At 43.7% G+C, this 16117-nt stretch overlaps 1 protein-coding gene across 7 annotated transcripts in view; it reads left to right on the forward strand.

Moving 5' to 3' along the window:
• The window catches only part of ASPH (aspartate beta-hydroxylase), a 203569-nt gene that overhangs the window by 149259 nt on the left and 38193 nt on the right, over nucleotides 1-16117 (forward strand). For all 7 annotated transcript variants that reach the window (XR_013345144.1, XM_077810220.1, XM_077810221.1 and 4 more), the window contains 2 exons: nucleotides 740-890; nucleotides 13599-13735. Coding sequence is in view for 6 of the 7 variants with exons in the window: in XM_077810220.1 (XP_077666346.1) it covers nucleotides 740-890; nucleotides 13599-13735 (288 nt within the window). In the remaining variant the exon portion in view is untranslated. The remainder of the gene's footprint in view (nucleotides 1-739; nucleotides 891-13598; nucleotides 13736-16117) is intronic.

The following is a 16117-nucleotide window of genomic DNA, read 5'->3' on the forward strand; positions in this document are numbered from 1 at the left end:
TTATGGTATCACTTTAACAATAGCTCAGGTATCGTTCAGCTCCCAGGGCGGCTGCTTCTCTGACTTTCTCATGAGCCAACGTCTGGAGAATTTAGAAAATTAGGCGTTCTCCACTGACAGCTCTGATTTGTATAAAAACATATTCCTTCCATATTGGCTTTTTAAAGCAGAAATTCTGATTTCAACTATCATCACCCACAAAGTTTTTAGAATTTGATATGATGCATTGCATTAGCATGTTACCTTTGAAAAATACAACATGACAAATTTTCAGTTGGAATAAACTCAGTGACTTCAGTGAAGTTACATGAACCAAAAATTTGGCTCCAAATCTATATATATTAGTAAATGGTCTATGCTGATACACCTTCTGATATAAGAATGCTGTTTCATCTCATTCACACGAATGCCTGTCAAGAAGAGAATGCGGAAGTAAGAATCTGCTGTAGGTGAACAAAGTGCCTTGTGCTTATATGCAGGTATATTTTCTCATACATATGATGACAAATATTTCCAAGGGATATGTGAATGCTGGATATAAATCCACCTTGCCAGAGTGCACAAGCAACTAGAGTTCTGCTCCAAGCTCACACCAAAATTGCCTGCACTTGAAGACACTTGTTAAATTTGACACATTAATGAGGAATGATACAGTTTTGCCTTTACCCAAAATAATTTTTTTTAAACTCCCAACTATATGATGATTTGTTATTTATAACAATTTTGTGATTCCACCTAGTGTGAGGATGACTTAGCTGAGAAGATGAGAAGCAATGAAATACTGCAAAAAGCCATCAATACGTTTGAGGAGGTGGCTAGCCTGCCAGACGTCCCTGCTGATCTGGTAAAATTGAGCCTGAAACGACAAGCAGACAGGCAGCAATTTCTTGGTAAGATTTAAATATCAATAAGGTTCAATAAGGATAAGTGCAGGGTCCTGCACTTAGGACGGAAGAACCCAATGCACAGCTACAGACTAGGGACCGAATGGCTAGGCAGCAGTTCTGCAGAAAAGGACCTAGGGGTGACAGTGGACGAGAAGCTGGATATGAGTCAGCAGTGTGCCCTTGTTGCCAAGAAGGCCAATGGCATTTTGGGATGTATAAGTAGGGGCATAGCGAGCAGATCGAGGGACATGATCGTCCCCTTCTATGCGACATTGGTGAGGCCTCATCTGGAGTATTGTGTCCAGTTTTGGGCCCCACACTACAAGAAGGATGTGGATAAATTGGAAAGAGTCCAGTGAAGGGCAACAAAAATGATTAGGGGTCTGGAACACATGACTTATGAGGAGAGGCTGAGGGAAATGGGATTGGTTAGTCTGCAGAAGGGAAGAATGAGGGGGGATTTGATAGCTGCTTTCAACTACCTGAGAGGTGGTTCCAGAGAGGATGGTTCTAGACTATTCTCAGTGGTAGAAGAGGACAGGACAAGGAGTAATGGTCTCAAGTTGCAGTGGGGGAGGTTTAGGTTGGATATTAGGAAAAACTTTTTCACTAGGAGGGTGGTGAAACACTGGAATGCGTTACCTAGGGAGGTGGTAGAATCTCCTTCCTTAGAAGTTTTTAAGGTCAGGCTTGACAAAGCCCTGGCTGGGATGATTTAATTGGGGATTGGTCCTGCTTTGAGCAGGGGGTTGGACTAGATGACCTCCTGAGGTCCCTTCCAACCCTGATATTCTATGATTCTATGATTCTATGAAATATGGCTTATGTGTATGACTTAAATGTGCAGAATTTATGGGGAAGATTTTCAAATGTGCTTAAGGGAAGGAGAAACACCGACCAGTTCCATTCATTTTCAATGGGATTTGTATACCCAAGTCCCTTACATACTTTTGAAAAATCTCCCCCTAAAATGCTGTTAGTTATCACTTATTTAGATTACAGTAATGCTTAGAGGGCCAAGAATTGGGCCACATTTTGCTAGGTGATGTGCCTATAGTGAATGACAGTCCTTGACTCATAAAGTTTACAATCTATACAGACAGAGGTAGGAGAAGGAAGTTTTGCTAGGCTTATTTTCAGAGGGTGTAACTGAGGCAAGGAGAGATTAAGTGCTTACACATGATCATGCAGGGAACCTGCAACAGAACAACCTTGGGTATGTCACTTCACCTCTTTGTCTCAGTTTTACTATCTGTAAAATTGGAATAATGATGCTTATCTTCACTTTGTAAAGTGCTTTGAGATCTACTGATGAAAAGCACTGTACAATAGTTAGGTGTTGTTGCTATTGTTGTTCTCCTGAGTCCCAGTCTGGTGCCTTTAGCGACTGTCCTTCCTCCCTGGATGTTTGGGAAAGTGCTGTTTCTCAAAATCAGACCGTCATTTTTAATGCATATTTTGAGGTTTTAAAAATCTATTTTGAAGCTGTTAATGTACTGTTAAGGGACTGTAATTAGTGAGTATAATTCTGTCAACAAGAAATCTCATATTTATTATTGTTCACAAGCTTTCTGTCAGTTTTATTTGTTTAGTTTTATTTATTTAAACTGTTCTATTAACATAATTTACACTTGTTGCTATTGAAACTCTTTCTAAGAAGCAGAAAGTTAAGTATTATGCCACCAGTGAGGTATTCTGTATCTCAGCTGTGTGGTTTGCTAGATCTCATGGGTTAAAGCACGACATGAAAACGGTCTTAAACAACCAATCAGTTGGCTGACAAAAAATCACTTGTCTTTAGTGGTGTTGCAGCCATGTTGGCCACAGGATTTTAGAGAGACAAGGTGGGTAAGTTAATATATTTTATTGGACCAAACTTCTGTTGGTGAAAGAGGCCAGCTTTGGGACTCTTATACCTGAAGAAGAACGCTGTGTAAGCACCAAAGCTGTCTTTCACCAACAGAAGTTGATACAATAAAAGATAGTACCTCACCTACCTTGTCACTCAAAAATCACTTGTTTATTTAATGGATAGGGTCTTGCACTGGGGTGGAGTACAACTGTATTCAGTACATTCATGGATAATTTAGGGCTACTTCTAGATTGTCTAATACAGATGGTATCTTGTACAGTTTTCCTTGTATATTTCTGTGTCTAGGTTTTTATGAAGTAGCCCATCACCATGGTATCTGAATTCTTACATGCTTTTTTGTAAGTTGGTCATACTTTTCAGCTAATAACTTTAGCTTAGAATTCTATCTTCATTGCAGAACAATGGAAGCTTAATCATTACAGTCATGAAAAGCATCTGCCCAAACTCTGAACTGCATAAAATAAACTTTAAAATTAGGGCTGTCGATTAATCATAGTTAACTCATGTGATTAACTAAAAAAAATTAATTGAGATTAATTGCAGTTTTAATTGCACTGTTAAACGATAGACTACGAATTGAAATTTACTAAATATTTTGGATGTTTTTCTACATTTTCAAATATATTGATTTCAATTGCAACACAAAATTCAAAGTATACAGTGCTCACTTTATATTATGATTTTTTACTACAAATATTTGAACTGTAAAAATGGTGAAAGAAATAGTATTTTGCAAGTCACCTCATAGAAGTACTGTGGTGCAATCTCTTTATTGTGAAAGTTGAACTTACAAATATATAATTATGGACAAAAAATAACTGCACTCAAATACAAAATAATGTAAAACTTTAGAGCTTACAAGTCCGTTCAGTCCTATTTCTTGTTCAGCCAATCGCTCAGACAAACAAGCTTGTTTACATTTATGGGAGATAATGCTGCCCTCTTTTTATTTACAGTGTCACCTGAAAGTGAGAGAGGCATTCGCTTGGCACTTTTGTAGCCGGCATTGCAAGACGTTTATGTTCCAAATATGCTGAACATTCGTATGCCCCTTCATGCTTCAGTCACCATTCCAGAGGACATACTTCCATGCTGATAGAAAAGGAGTACTTGTGGCACCTTAGAGACTAACAAATTAATTTGAGCATAAGCTTTCGTGAGCTACAGCTCACTTCATTGGATGCATGCAGTGGAAAATACAGTGAGCAGATTTTATATACACAGAGAACATGAAACAATGGGTGTTACCATACACACTGTAACGAGAGTGATCAGGTAAGGTGAGCTATTACCGGCAGGAGAGAAAAAAAAACCTTTTGTAGTGATAATCAAGGTGTGCCATTTCCATCTGTAGACAAGAACGTGTGAGGAACAGTGGTGGTGGGGGGGAATAAACATGGGGAAATAGTTTTACTTTGTGTAATGTCACATCCACTTCCTTCTTTATTCAAGCCTAATTTAATGCTGTCCAGTTTGCAAATTAATTCCAATTCAGCAGTCTCTCATTGGAGTCTGTTTTTGAAGTTTTTTTGTTGAAGAATTGCCACTTTTAGGTCTGTAATCGAGTGACCAGAGAGATTGAAGTATTCTCTGACTGGTTTTTGAATGTTATAATTCCTGACATCTGATTTGTGTCCATTTATTTTTTTATGTAAAGACTGTCTGCTTTGGCCAATGTACATGGCAGAGGGGCATTGCTGGCACATGATGGCATATACCACATTGGTAGATGCGCAGGTGAACAAGCATCTGATAGTGTGGCTGATGTGATTAGGCCCTATGATGGTGTCCCCTGAATAGATATGTAGACACAGTTGGCAACAGGCTTTGTTGCAAGGATAGGTTCCTGGGTTAGTGTTTTTGTTGTGTGGTGTGTGGTTGCTGGTGAGTATTTGCTTCATGTTGAGGGGCCGTCTGTAAGCAGGGACTGGCCTGTCTCCCAAGATCTGTGAGAGTGATGGGTCGTCCTTCAGGCCATCCATAGCTTCAGAAACAACTAGGACATCATAATCAAAAAGGCTGACAAAGGAGGTGCTGTTGTCGTCAAGAATAGGTCAGAATGTGAACAAGAGGCTGCTAGGCAGCTCTCTAACACCACATTCTACAAGCCATTACCCTCTGATCCCACTGAGAGTTACCAAAAGAAACAACACCATCTGCTCAAGAAACTCCCTGAAAAAGCACAAGAACAAATCGGCACAGACACACCCCTAGAATAAAGACTGGGAGTTTGTGTCATTACACAAAGTAAAACTATTTCCCCATGTTTATTTCCCCCACACACACACTGTTCCTCACACATTCTTGTCTACAGCTGGAAATGGCCCACCTTGATTATCACTACAAAAGGTTTTTTTTCTCTCCTGCTGGTAATAGCTCACTTTACCTGATCACTCTTGTTACAGTGTGTATGGTAACACCCATTGTTTCATGTTCTCTGTGTATATAAAATCTGCTCACTGTATTTTTCCACTGAATGCATCCAATGAAGTGAGCTGTAGCTCACGAAAGCTTATGCTCAAATTAATTTGTTGGTCTCTAAGGTGCCCCAAGTACTTCTTTTCTTTTTGCGGATACAGACTAACACGGATGCTACTCTGAAACCTTCCATGCTGATGACACTCATTAAAAAATAATGTGTTAATTAAATTTGTGACTGAACTCCTTGGGGAGATTTGACAAAATGCAAAGAAGTTACCAATGTGAGATTTCTAAAGATAGGGACGGCACTTGACCCAAGGTTTAAGAATCTGAAGTGCCTTCCAAAATCTGAGAAGGACGAGGTGTGGAGCATGTTTTCAGAAGTCTTAAAAGAGCAACACTCCGATGCAGAAACTACAGAACCTGAACCACCAAAAAGGAAAATCAACCTTCTCCTGGTGGCATCTGACTCAGATGATGAAAATGAACATGCATTGGTCTGCACTGCTTTGGATCATTATTGAGCAGAACCCGTCATCAGCATGGACACATGTCTTCTGGAATGGTGGTTGAAGCACAAAGAGACAGGGCCATCCTTAGGCATACTCAGCATACTCAGCTGCGTAGGGCACCGTAAAATTTGGGGCACACCTAGATATTAGTGTCCACCCTCCCACCTCTTCCTATCCCTGTTCTGACCCTTCCTGCAGGCTCCCACAGTTTGCTGCTGCAGCCTGGTGAGTCTTCCTCCAGAAGACAGGTTTCAGAGTAACAGCCGTGTTAGTCTGTATTTGCAAAAAAGAAAAGGAGTGCTTGTGGCACCTTAGAGACTAACCAATTTATTTGAGCATAAGCTTTCGTGAGCTACAGCTCACTTCATCGGATGCATACCGTGGAAACTGCAGAAGACATTATATACACAGAGACCATGAAACAATACCTCCTCCCACCCCACTCTCCTGCTGCTAATAGCCCATCCAAAGTGACCACTCTCTTTACAATGTGTATGATAATCAAGGTGGGCCATTTCCAGCACAAATACAGGTTTTCTCACCCCCCGCTTCCAAAAACCACACACACACGAGCATAGATTTTTAGATGCACAATCTGAGTATTCATCTTAGCCTTAAATGCTTAGATCTTCAGACATATAGTTTTTTTAAATAAATCCTTCAAAATACGCATTTTAATCTGAATTACGAAAGTACAAAAAACTTGCTTCCAAAGTCTTCCTGTCCTTTCTGTCCATCCCTTTCGCTGGACAAACGGGTTTCCCTTGCTTTACTTCTGACTATTTGATGAACTAGTTTTAAGAGAGTTTTCTAGCAAAATCAGTATCTTAGTAAGATATAAAATCGTTTGTTATGCCTAAAATCTTTGGAAACATATTTTTTAAAGTTGGTGAAATTTCATAAACATGTCTATTGTTATGGAGATCACACAAAGTAAATTAGTGTTCCCTTTTTCTAAAAGCAATGAACATTGTTACGAACACACTAAATCTCTGTGACTGATTAATTTAAAATAATGTCTTTGTTTCAGTGAGTTAAATATGTAATAATCTGGAATGATTATTTTATGAAGGCTTAAGAGTACATTAAAAATATAAAATCAGCTTAGAAATACTGATTAAGACAAATGTAAAGCAGAGAAGAGCTGTATCATGTATTCCCTAATATTTAATGTTGTATTCAGCAGGACAGCTGACTTGCCCTTACTACATAGTTTTTGCAAATAAATCTCTGACAAACTTCAGTGTATATCAAAAAACCTGTGACTGACATTTTTTATTTCCAGGTTTAGTGTTTTTAATTAGGTCCCTTCTGCGTGTCCAGTCTTCACCTTCTGGCATGCAGTGGAAAACATGCTCCATTTTCTTTAGAAAGAAATTGCAGAAGAGTGTTTTTTTCAAATGTCATTTGCTTCTTTTGGGTTCAGGGATTTGGCTGGAAGGGGTTGAGCAGGGTGGGGGAGGGAAGGAGGAGGGAGACAGTGGGGAGAGGGCGAGGCCTGGGCAAAGTGGGGGGCAGGGCCTAAGGCAGAGCAGGGGTGGAGTATGGGCAGGGCCACCGGCAGAAGAGGTGGGCTGGGGAGCTAGCCTCCCCGAGCGACAGCTTCACCCACTGCCCATGACAGCACGTAAGAGCAGGTCAGCTCCCGCACACCCAGTGCACACTGCAGTCTCCTTAGGCAGGAGCCGTATTCACAGAACTGAATGCGTCGGCACCACGCGTTCTGCGTGAGGGAGAGGGTATGGGGGTCTCTGTGGGGAACTGTGACTCTCCACTGCTGTGAGGCAGGCCGGGCATCTCAGTATCCTTTGCTGCCTCGACCCTCTCCCACCAGGCTGCGAGCTCGGGCTGCCATCGAGCGTAGGGGCGCCGGTTTAAGAATATTGCGTAGGACTCCATAAATCCTAAGGATGGCCCTACAAAGGGACATATGAATCTTTAGCGCATCTGGCATGTAAATATCTTGCAACACCAGCTACAACAGTGCCTTGTGAACGCCTATTCTCACTTTCAGGTGACATTGTAAACAAGAAACAGTCAGCATTATCTCCTGCACATGTAACCAAACTTGTTTGTCTGAGCAATTGGCTGAACAACAAATAGTACTGAGGGGACTTGTAGGCGCTAAAGTTTGACATTTTTCAGAGTAACAGCCGTGTTAGTCTGTATTCGCAAAAAGAAAAGGAGTACTTGTGGCACCTTAGAGACTAACCAATTTATTTGAGCATGAGCTTTCGTGAGCTACAGCTCACTTCATCGGATGCATACTATGGAAACTGCAGAAGACATTATATACACACAGAGACCATGAAACAATACCTCCTCCCACCCCACTGTCCTGCTGGTAATAGCTTATCTAAAGTGATCATCAAGTTGGACCATTTCCAGCACAAATCCAGGTTTTCTCACCCTCCGCTCCCCCACACACAAACTCACTCTCCTGCTGGTAATAGCCCATTCAAAGTGACCACTCTCTTCACAATGTGTATGATAATCAAGGTGGGCCATTTCCTGCATAAATCCAGGTTCTCTCACTCCCTCACCCCCCTCCAAAAACCACACACACAAACTCACTCTCCTGCTGGTAATAGCTTATCCAAAGTGACCACTCTCCCTACAATGTGCATGATAATCAAGGTGGGCCATTTCCAGTACAAATCCAGGTTTTCTTACCCCCCACCACCACAGGAAATGGCCCACCTTGATTACCATACACATCGTGAAGAGAGTGGTCACCCTGGACGGGCCACCACCAGCAGGAGAGTGAGCCTGCCGGTGGGGGGGGCGGAGGGTGAGAAAACCTGGACCTGCGCTGGAAATGGCCCAACCCGATGACCACTCCAGATAAGCCACCACCAGCAGGAGAGCGAGCCTGCGTGTGCATGGGGGTGAGGGCGAGAGAACCCCGACCTGGGATATTCTATCTACTACCCAAGATCCATAAACCTGGAAATCCTGGGCGCCCCATCATCTCAGGCATTGGCACCCTGTCAGCAGGATTGTCTGGCTATGTAGACTCCCTCCTCAGGCCCTATGCTACCAGCACTCCCAGCTATCTTCAAGACACTGCTGACTTCCATCGGTGATCTTCCTGATAACACCGTCCTGGCCACCATGGATGTAGAAGCCCTCTACGCCAACATTCCACACAAAGATGGACTACAAGCCGTCAAGAATACTATCCCCAATAATGTCACGGCTAACCTGGTGGCTGAACTTTGTGACTTTGTCCTTACCCATAACTATTTTACATTTGGGGACAATGTATACCTTCAGATCAGCGGCACTGCTATGGGTACCCGCATGGCCCCACAGTATGCCAACATTTTTATGGCTGATTTAGAACAACGCTTCCTCAGCTCTCGTCCCCTAAAGCCCCTACTCTACTTGCGCTATATTGATGACATCTTCATCATCTGGACCCATGGAAAAGAAGCCCTTGAGGAATTCCACCATGATTTCAACAATTTCCATCCCACCATCAACCTCAGCCTGGTCCAGTCCACACAAGAGATCCACTTCCTGGACACTACACTGCTAATAAACAATGGTCACATAAACACCACCCTATACCGGAAACCTACTGACCACTATTCCTACCTACATGCCTCCAGCTTTCACCCTGACCACACCACACAATCCATCGTCTACAGCCAAGCTCTGCGATACAACTGCATTTGCTCCAACCCCTCAGACAGAGACAAACACCGACAAGATCTCTGTCAAGCTTTCTTACAACTACAATACCCACCTGCGGAAGTGAAGAAACAGATTGATAGAGCCAGAAGAGTTCCCAGAAGTTACCTACTACAGGACAGGCCTAACAAAGAAAATAACAGAACGCCACTAGCCGTCACCTTCAGCCCCCAACTAAAACCCCTCCAACGCATTATTAAGGATCTACAACCTATCCTGAAGGATGACCCAACACTCTCACAAATCTTGGGAGACAGGCCAGTCCTTGCCTACAGACAGCCCCGCAACCTGAAGCAAATACTCACCAACAACCACATACCACACAACAGAACCACTAACCCAGGAACTTATCCTTGCAACAAAGCCTGTTGCCAACTGTGCCCACATATCTATTCAGGGGACACCATCACAGGGCCTAATAACATCAGCCACACTATCAGAGGCTCGTTCACCTGCACATCCACCAATGTGATATATGCCATCATGTGCCAGCAATGCCCCTCTGCAATGTACATCGGTCAAACTAGACAGTCTCTACGTAAAAGAATAAATGGACACAAATCAGATGTCAAGAATTATAACATTCATAAACCAGTCGGAGAACACTTCAATCTCTCTGGTCACACAATCACAGACATGAAGGTCGCTATCTTAAAACAAAAAAACTTCAAATCCAGACTCCAGCGAGAAACTGCTGAATTGGAATTCATTTGCAAATTGGATACTATTAATTTAGGCTTAAACAGAGACTGGGAGTGGCTAAGTCATTATGCAAGGTAGCTATTTCCCCTTGTTTTTTCCTACCGCCCCCTCCCCCCAGACGTTCTGGTTAAACTTGGACTTAAACTTGGAGAGTGGTCAGTTTGGATGAGCTATTGCCAGCAGGAGAGTGAGTTTGTGTGTGTATGTGTGTCCCCGGAAAAGGGGGGGGGGGTGAGAAAGCCTGGATTTGTGCTGGAAATGGCCCACCTTGATTACCATGCACATTGTGGGGAGAGTGGTCGCTTTGGATGGGCTGTTGCCTGCGGGAGAGTGAGTTTGTGTGTGTATGGGGGTGGGGAGGTGAGAGGGCCTGGATTTGTGCTGGAGGTGGCCCAACTTGGTGGTCACTTTGGATAGGCTGTTGCCAGCGGGACAGTGGGGTGTGGGGAGGTGTTGTTTTGTGGTCTCTGTGTGTGTATGGTGTCTTCTGCAGTTTCCACGGTGTGCATCCGATGGGGTGGGCTGTGGCTCGCGAGGGCTCGTGCTCGGATGGATTGGTTGGTCTCTGGGGAGCCACGGGTGCTCCTTTTCTTTTTGCGAATGCAGACTAGCGCGGCTGTTACTCTGAAACCTATAAAGTTGTCGTCAGATCTGGAGCAGGAGGCACTAATACTGTGAGGAGGGAAACATGCCACACACAGGTTTCGGAGTGACAGCCGTGTTGGTCTGTGTTCGCGGGGGGAGGGGGAGTGCTTGTGGCGCCTTGGAGACTGGCCAGTTTATTTTGGCATGGGCTTTCGTGGGCTGCAGCTCACTTCGTCGGATGCGTGCCGTGGAGGCTGCGGAGGACATTGTGTGCACACAGAGACCATGGGGCGGTGCCTCCTCCCACCCCACTGTCCTGCTGGTGGTGGCTTGTCTGGAGTGATCATCGGGTTGGGCCATTTCCAGCACGGATCCAGGTTTTCTCGCCCTCCCCGCCCCACACACGGACTCGCTCTCCTGCTGGTGGTGGCCCATCCGGGGTGGCCACTCTCTTCGCAATGTGTGGTGGTCGTCGGGGTGGGCCATTTCCTGCATAGGTCCGGGTTCTCTCGCTCCCTCGCCCCACTCCAGGGACCGCACGCACGGACTCACTCTCCTGCTGGTGGTGGCTTGTCCGGGGTGGCCACTCTCCCTGCGATGTGCGTGGTGATCGGGGTGGGCCATTTCCAGCGCGGGTCCGGGTTCTCTCGCCCCCCCCCCCCTCCATGCACACGCAGGCTCGCTCTCATGCTTGTGGTGGCTTATCTGGAGTGGTCATTGGGTTGGGCCATTTCCAGCGCAGGTCCAGGTTTTCTCACCCTCCGCCCCCCCACGGGCAGGCTCATTCTCCTGCTGGTGGTGGCCCGTCCAGGGTGACCACTCTCTTCACAATGTGTATGGTAATCAAAGTGGGCCATTTCCTGGGGTGGGGGGTGAGAAAACCTGGATTTGTATTGGAAATGGCCCACCTTGATTATCATGCACATTGTAGGGAGAGTGGTCACTTTGGATAAGCTATTACCAGCAGGAGAGTGAGTTTGTGTGTGTGGTTTTTGGAGGGGGGTGAGGGAGTGAGAGAACCTGGATTTATGCAGGAAATGGCCCACCTTGATTATCATACACATTGTGAAGAGAGTGGTCACTTTGGATGGGCTATTACCGGCAGGAGAGTGAGTTTGTGTGTGGCGGGGCGGAGGGTGAGAAAACCTGGATTTGTGCTGGAAATGGCCCAACTTGATGATCACTTTAGATAAGCTATTACCAGCAGGACAGTGGGGTGGGAGGAGGTATTGTTTCATGGTCTCTGTGTGTATATAATGTCTTCTGCAGTTTCCACGGTATGCATCCGATGAAGTGAGCTTAGCTCACGAAAGCTCATGCTCAAATAAATTGGTTAGTCTCTAAGGTGCCACAAGTACTCCTTTTCTTTTTGCAAAGTTTGACTTTGTTTTATTTTTGAATGCAGGTTCTTTTGTGCATAATTCTACACTTTTAAGTTCAACTTTTATGATAAAGAGATTGCACTACAGTCCTTGTATTAGGTGAATTGAAAAATACTATTTTATTTTTACAGTGCAAATATTTATTCTAAAAATTAATATAAAGTGAGCACTGTACACTCTGTATTCTGTGTTGAAATTGAAATCAATATATTTGAAAATGTGCAAAACATCCAAAAATATTTAAATACATGGTATGCTATTATTGGTTAACAGCGCAATAAATATTTTTAACCATTTGACAGCCCTATTTAAAATCCCTTCCCTAAAAAAAAATCTGGGGAGTTTTGGAATTTTGTCTTTTTAAAAAAATAAAGAGAGAAATTCTAAGCTCAAGCTCCCATAGGATTGTGGGATTCAACCTATTTATGCCCCCTCACCCCACAAGTATTATACTAGAGAGAAGTTTCAGAGTAGCAGCCGTGTTAGTCTGTATTCACAAAAAGAAAAGGAGGACTTGTGGCACCTTAGAGACTAACCAATTTATCTGAGCATGAGCTTTCGTGAGCTACAGATGAAGTGAGCTGTAGCTCACGAAAGCTCATGCTCAAATAAATTGGTTAGTCTCTAAGGTGCCACAAGTCCTCCTTCACTAGAGAGAAGATGTGGTCTAGTGGAATGAGTGAAGATCTGGGAGTCAGGAGACCGAGGGTCAGTCACACTGGCACTGATGCAACATGATTTGAAAGGAATCCCTTATGCACACATTTTGAAAAATAAATGTTGAGTGCCTCAGTTTTTAAGTTGCTTAACTTTAGACTCAAATGGCCTGACATTCAGAGATGGCAGCACCAGTATCTCCCACTGATTTCAGCTTGACTTGTGGGTTCACACTGTAGAAAACTAAAAACTGAAGCTGCCAAACTAGAGGGCACTTTTGAAAATTTAGGTCCCAGTCCTGTGATGATCCAAACTGACCCCTAAACGTATACAAAGTCAGACTGACTTAATAGGCATAAGAGTCCATCCAGATGGATCAGTTTTCAGGATTGACTTGCTCTTAACTTTTCTGTTCTTCAGGAAGATCCCAGTGCAGGAAGCACATACTTAATTTTAAGCATGTGAGACAATTGATTTCAACGAAACTATTCACATACTTAGTTAAGAACATGCTTAAATGATTTGATTTATCAGGGCCAAAACTTGAAGTTAAAGTGCTTTCCTGACTTCATGGAGCACTTTGAGATCTGCAGAAGAAGAATAGCTACAAAAGTGTAAAGTATTTTTACTATTACTGCCATACATAGAATTGTCCACTAGAGGTTCCCATAACCCTGGAAGATATGTACAGTACCATCGGAGATTTCTTAGGTATTGCTTGTAAGGTGAGAATGGGCTAATTAAATGTATTCATATGTAATGAAGTCCACTTTTATGTTCTGCATCATCTGTGATCGTTAATGAAAGATGGGGACACAATTCTTTGATCAGCATTTATTTCTTGTTACAATTGTTATAATTCACTTTTGTTCAATCAAATTAGGTCACATGAGAGGTTCTCTGGTTACTCTTCAGAAACTAGTTCATCTGTTTCCCAATGATATCTCATTGAAGAATGATCTTGGAGTGGGTTACCTCTTAATAGGAGATAACAGTAATGCCAAGAAAGTTTATGAGGAGGTGAGCTTCCATTTCATATCAATTGAGAAAAAAATACATTGTTAATATATTTATTCAAAATTTTGCTTACTAACTCCCTTAATGCTTTGTGAAACAAATCATGTATATGTATGGCTCTTACGGGTTAACATAAATAACACTTTTTTCATGAATAGTTGATTTTAAATTGGTTAATCAAATATTCCTCTTCTTTATAGACTAGTAAAGTTCAGGTGAAACTTTTTCACATGATTAACATAAATTGGCTCCTTATATCTTAGGGTAACCAGCTGTGTGTGTATTTATATACTAATGTACATAGGAATCTAACACTCATGATGAGAGGTGAAGACTTTTAATTATCTATAGGACAGAACATAGCACAGACCCCTTACTTTGCTCTGCCAATGCGCCTCAGCCCTGTTCTGGAGAGATGGATGTGTAGGCCCTACCAAATTCACGGCCGTGAAAAACACTTCACGGACAGTGAAATCAGACTTCCCCCGTTAAATCTAGCTATTGGAGGGAAGGAGGATGGGCAGGGCTGGGGGTGCCGCAGCTGGGGCATCTACTGTTCATCGGGCTCCAGCTGCTAATCAGCTGGGTTCTGGAGGGATGGGACTTCCTCTTTTCTTGCACAGCTACTCTCGGGAGGAAATCAGACCCACCTTTATCTCTGGGTACCTCCTCCAGCTGCAGGAAGCCCCTAGAGGTGGGTCTGATCCCTCCCCCGGCCGTGTAGGCGAAAAGGAAGTCCTGTCTCTCCTCAGCCTGGCTGCGTCTAGGAACCCCTGGCTGAGGCACTCCCAGTAGCACGGGGGAGATCAGACTGACCTCTGTGAACCTCCCCCAGCTGCAGGAAGCTCCACAGGTATTGTCTTCAGAGCCCAGCTATGAAGGCAGTGCAGAAGTGAGGGTGGCAATCCTGCAACCCCCCTACAACAGCTTTGCCCCCCCACCCCACCTCCTTTTGGGTTGGGACCCCTGCAGTTACAACATCATGAAATTTCAAATGTTAACATCTGAAAATGTGAAATTGACCACATTTGGCCAAGAAATCGATCAAAATGGACCATGAATTTGGTAGGGCATTAGGGATGTGATAGAGTGGTTCAATCTCTGACCTTTCAAACCTTGTCGTCTTTGCTCAGACTGCCAACACAAGTGCCAATTTAATCATGTATTTTATGTGGTGTTTTGTTCACTAGGATTGATGCTGCTTACCTGTTTCACACTTTAGTTGAATATCCTGGTAGAAGCTCCACCCATCTGGGAGGGTTTCCCTAGCCACATGGCAGAGAAAGCAGGAAACCCCTCCCACCATGTGTGGAGTTTCATCTGGTCTGGCAGGTCAGAAGCTTCCAGAGCTCAGGCTGCGTGAGGGGCTGTTCCCTGCTGAGTGAGGGGAGGCCCTGTCCTTCCCCTGAAGATGCTGGTGCTCTTGTTGGACCACCCGAGCTACAGGATTAACTAGGTTGGCCAGTGCAGGAGAAGGCTGTTCTCCAAAGTGAGGAATAGGCTAAGCTGTTGGTGCATTGTGCTGGGTCCACAGGGTAGTCAGTTGCTACTGTAGCAAATAAAATTGTTGCTCTACCTTGCACAGCTCTGTCTCCCCCACTCTCCTGGGAGGTAGAGGGAGCTCCTTCCCCATGTGGTGCCCCCAGAGGATCGATGAGCTGCTGGAGCTGGATGTCATGTTTAGGGAAGGGTGTGGTCGGAGCAAGGAGACCAGTTCCAGTCCCCACCTTCCAGGTGTTCTCAGCACAGTGTTTGCTGTGGCTGCTGCTTTGGCATCTTATATAAACCCTGCCTTAGAAGGTTAATGGTCCGTTATTATTTTGGCATGCTGCCAACGTTTTCCTACAGAACGTAAGTGAGATGAAAAAAATGGCAATTTTTAATAGTTGGTATCTCAGCTAAATCTGCACAGAATATCATGGAACAATGAAAAGACATGACGGACCTTGGACTAGAGACTTCCTTCTGAATTTCAATGGCATGTTGCAAACAGTGTAGGTGTTAGAGCTTGTTAAAAAAGGTCACAAGATTTCACTTGGAGTCACAAAGAGGCACTCATCACTACAGAGGATCAAGTCCTAAAATCCTAAATCAGTAATGGAATATACTGATGTAATTCTAAATAGCTACATTTTAAAAGAATATTGCTGAAAATCATTTCTTACTTCAAGCAGTGACCTGATTTTAGGGCTGTAGGTGTTTTCTTGCAACAATGAATGACATCCCCTAAGAAAATGAATGCTGCTCTTTGCAAATATTAGGTGGTAGTCATGTCATTAGCTGTTGCAAAGAAAATAAAGTAATCTGAATTTGAGTCTTGGCAGATTTCCATTTTCCCTCTTCTCCGCTTATTTGCCACTGAAGTTGAATCATCTTTGTAACAGC

Source organism: Eretmochelys imbricata, chromosome 2 (genome assembly GCF_965152235.1).
Source record: "Eretmochelys imbricata isolate rEreImb1 chromosome 2, rEreImb1.hap1, whole genome shotgun sequence".
In the NCBI taxonomy this organism is placed as follows: domain Eukaryota; kingdom Metazoa; phylum Chordata; order Testudines; family Cheloniidae; genus Eretmochelys; species Eretmochelys imbricata.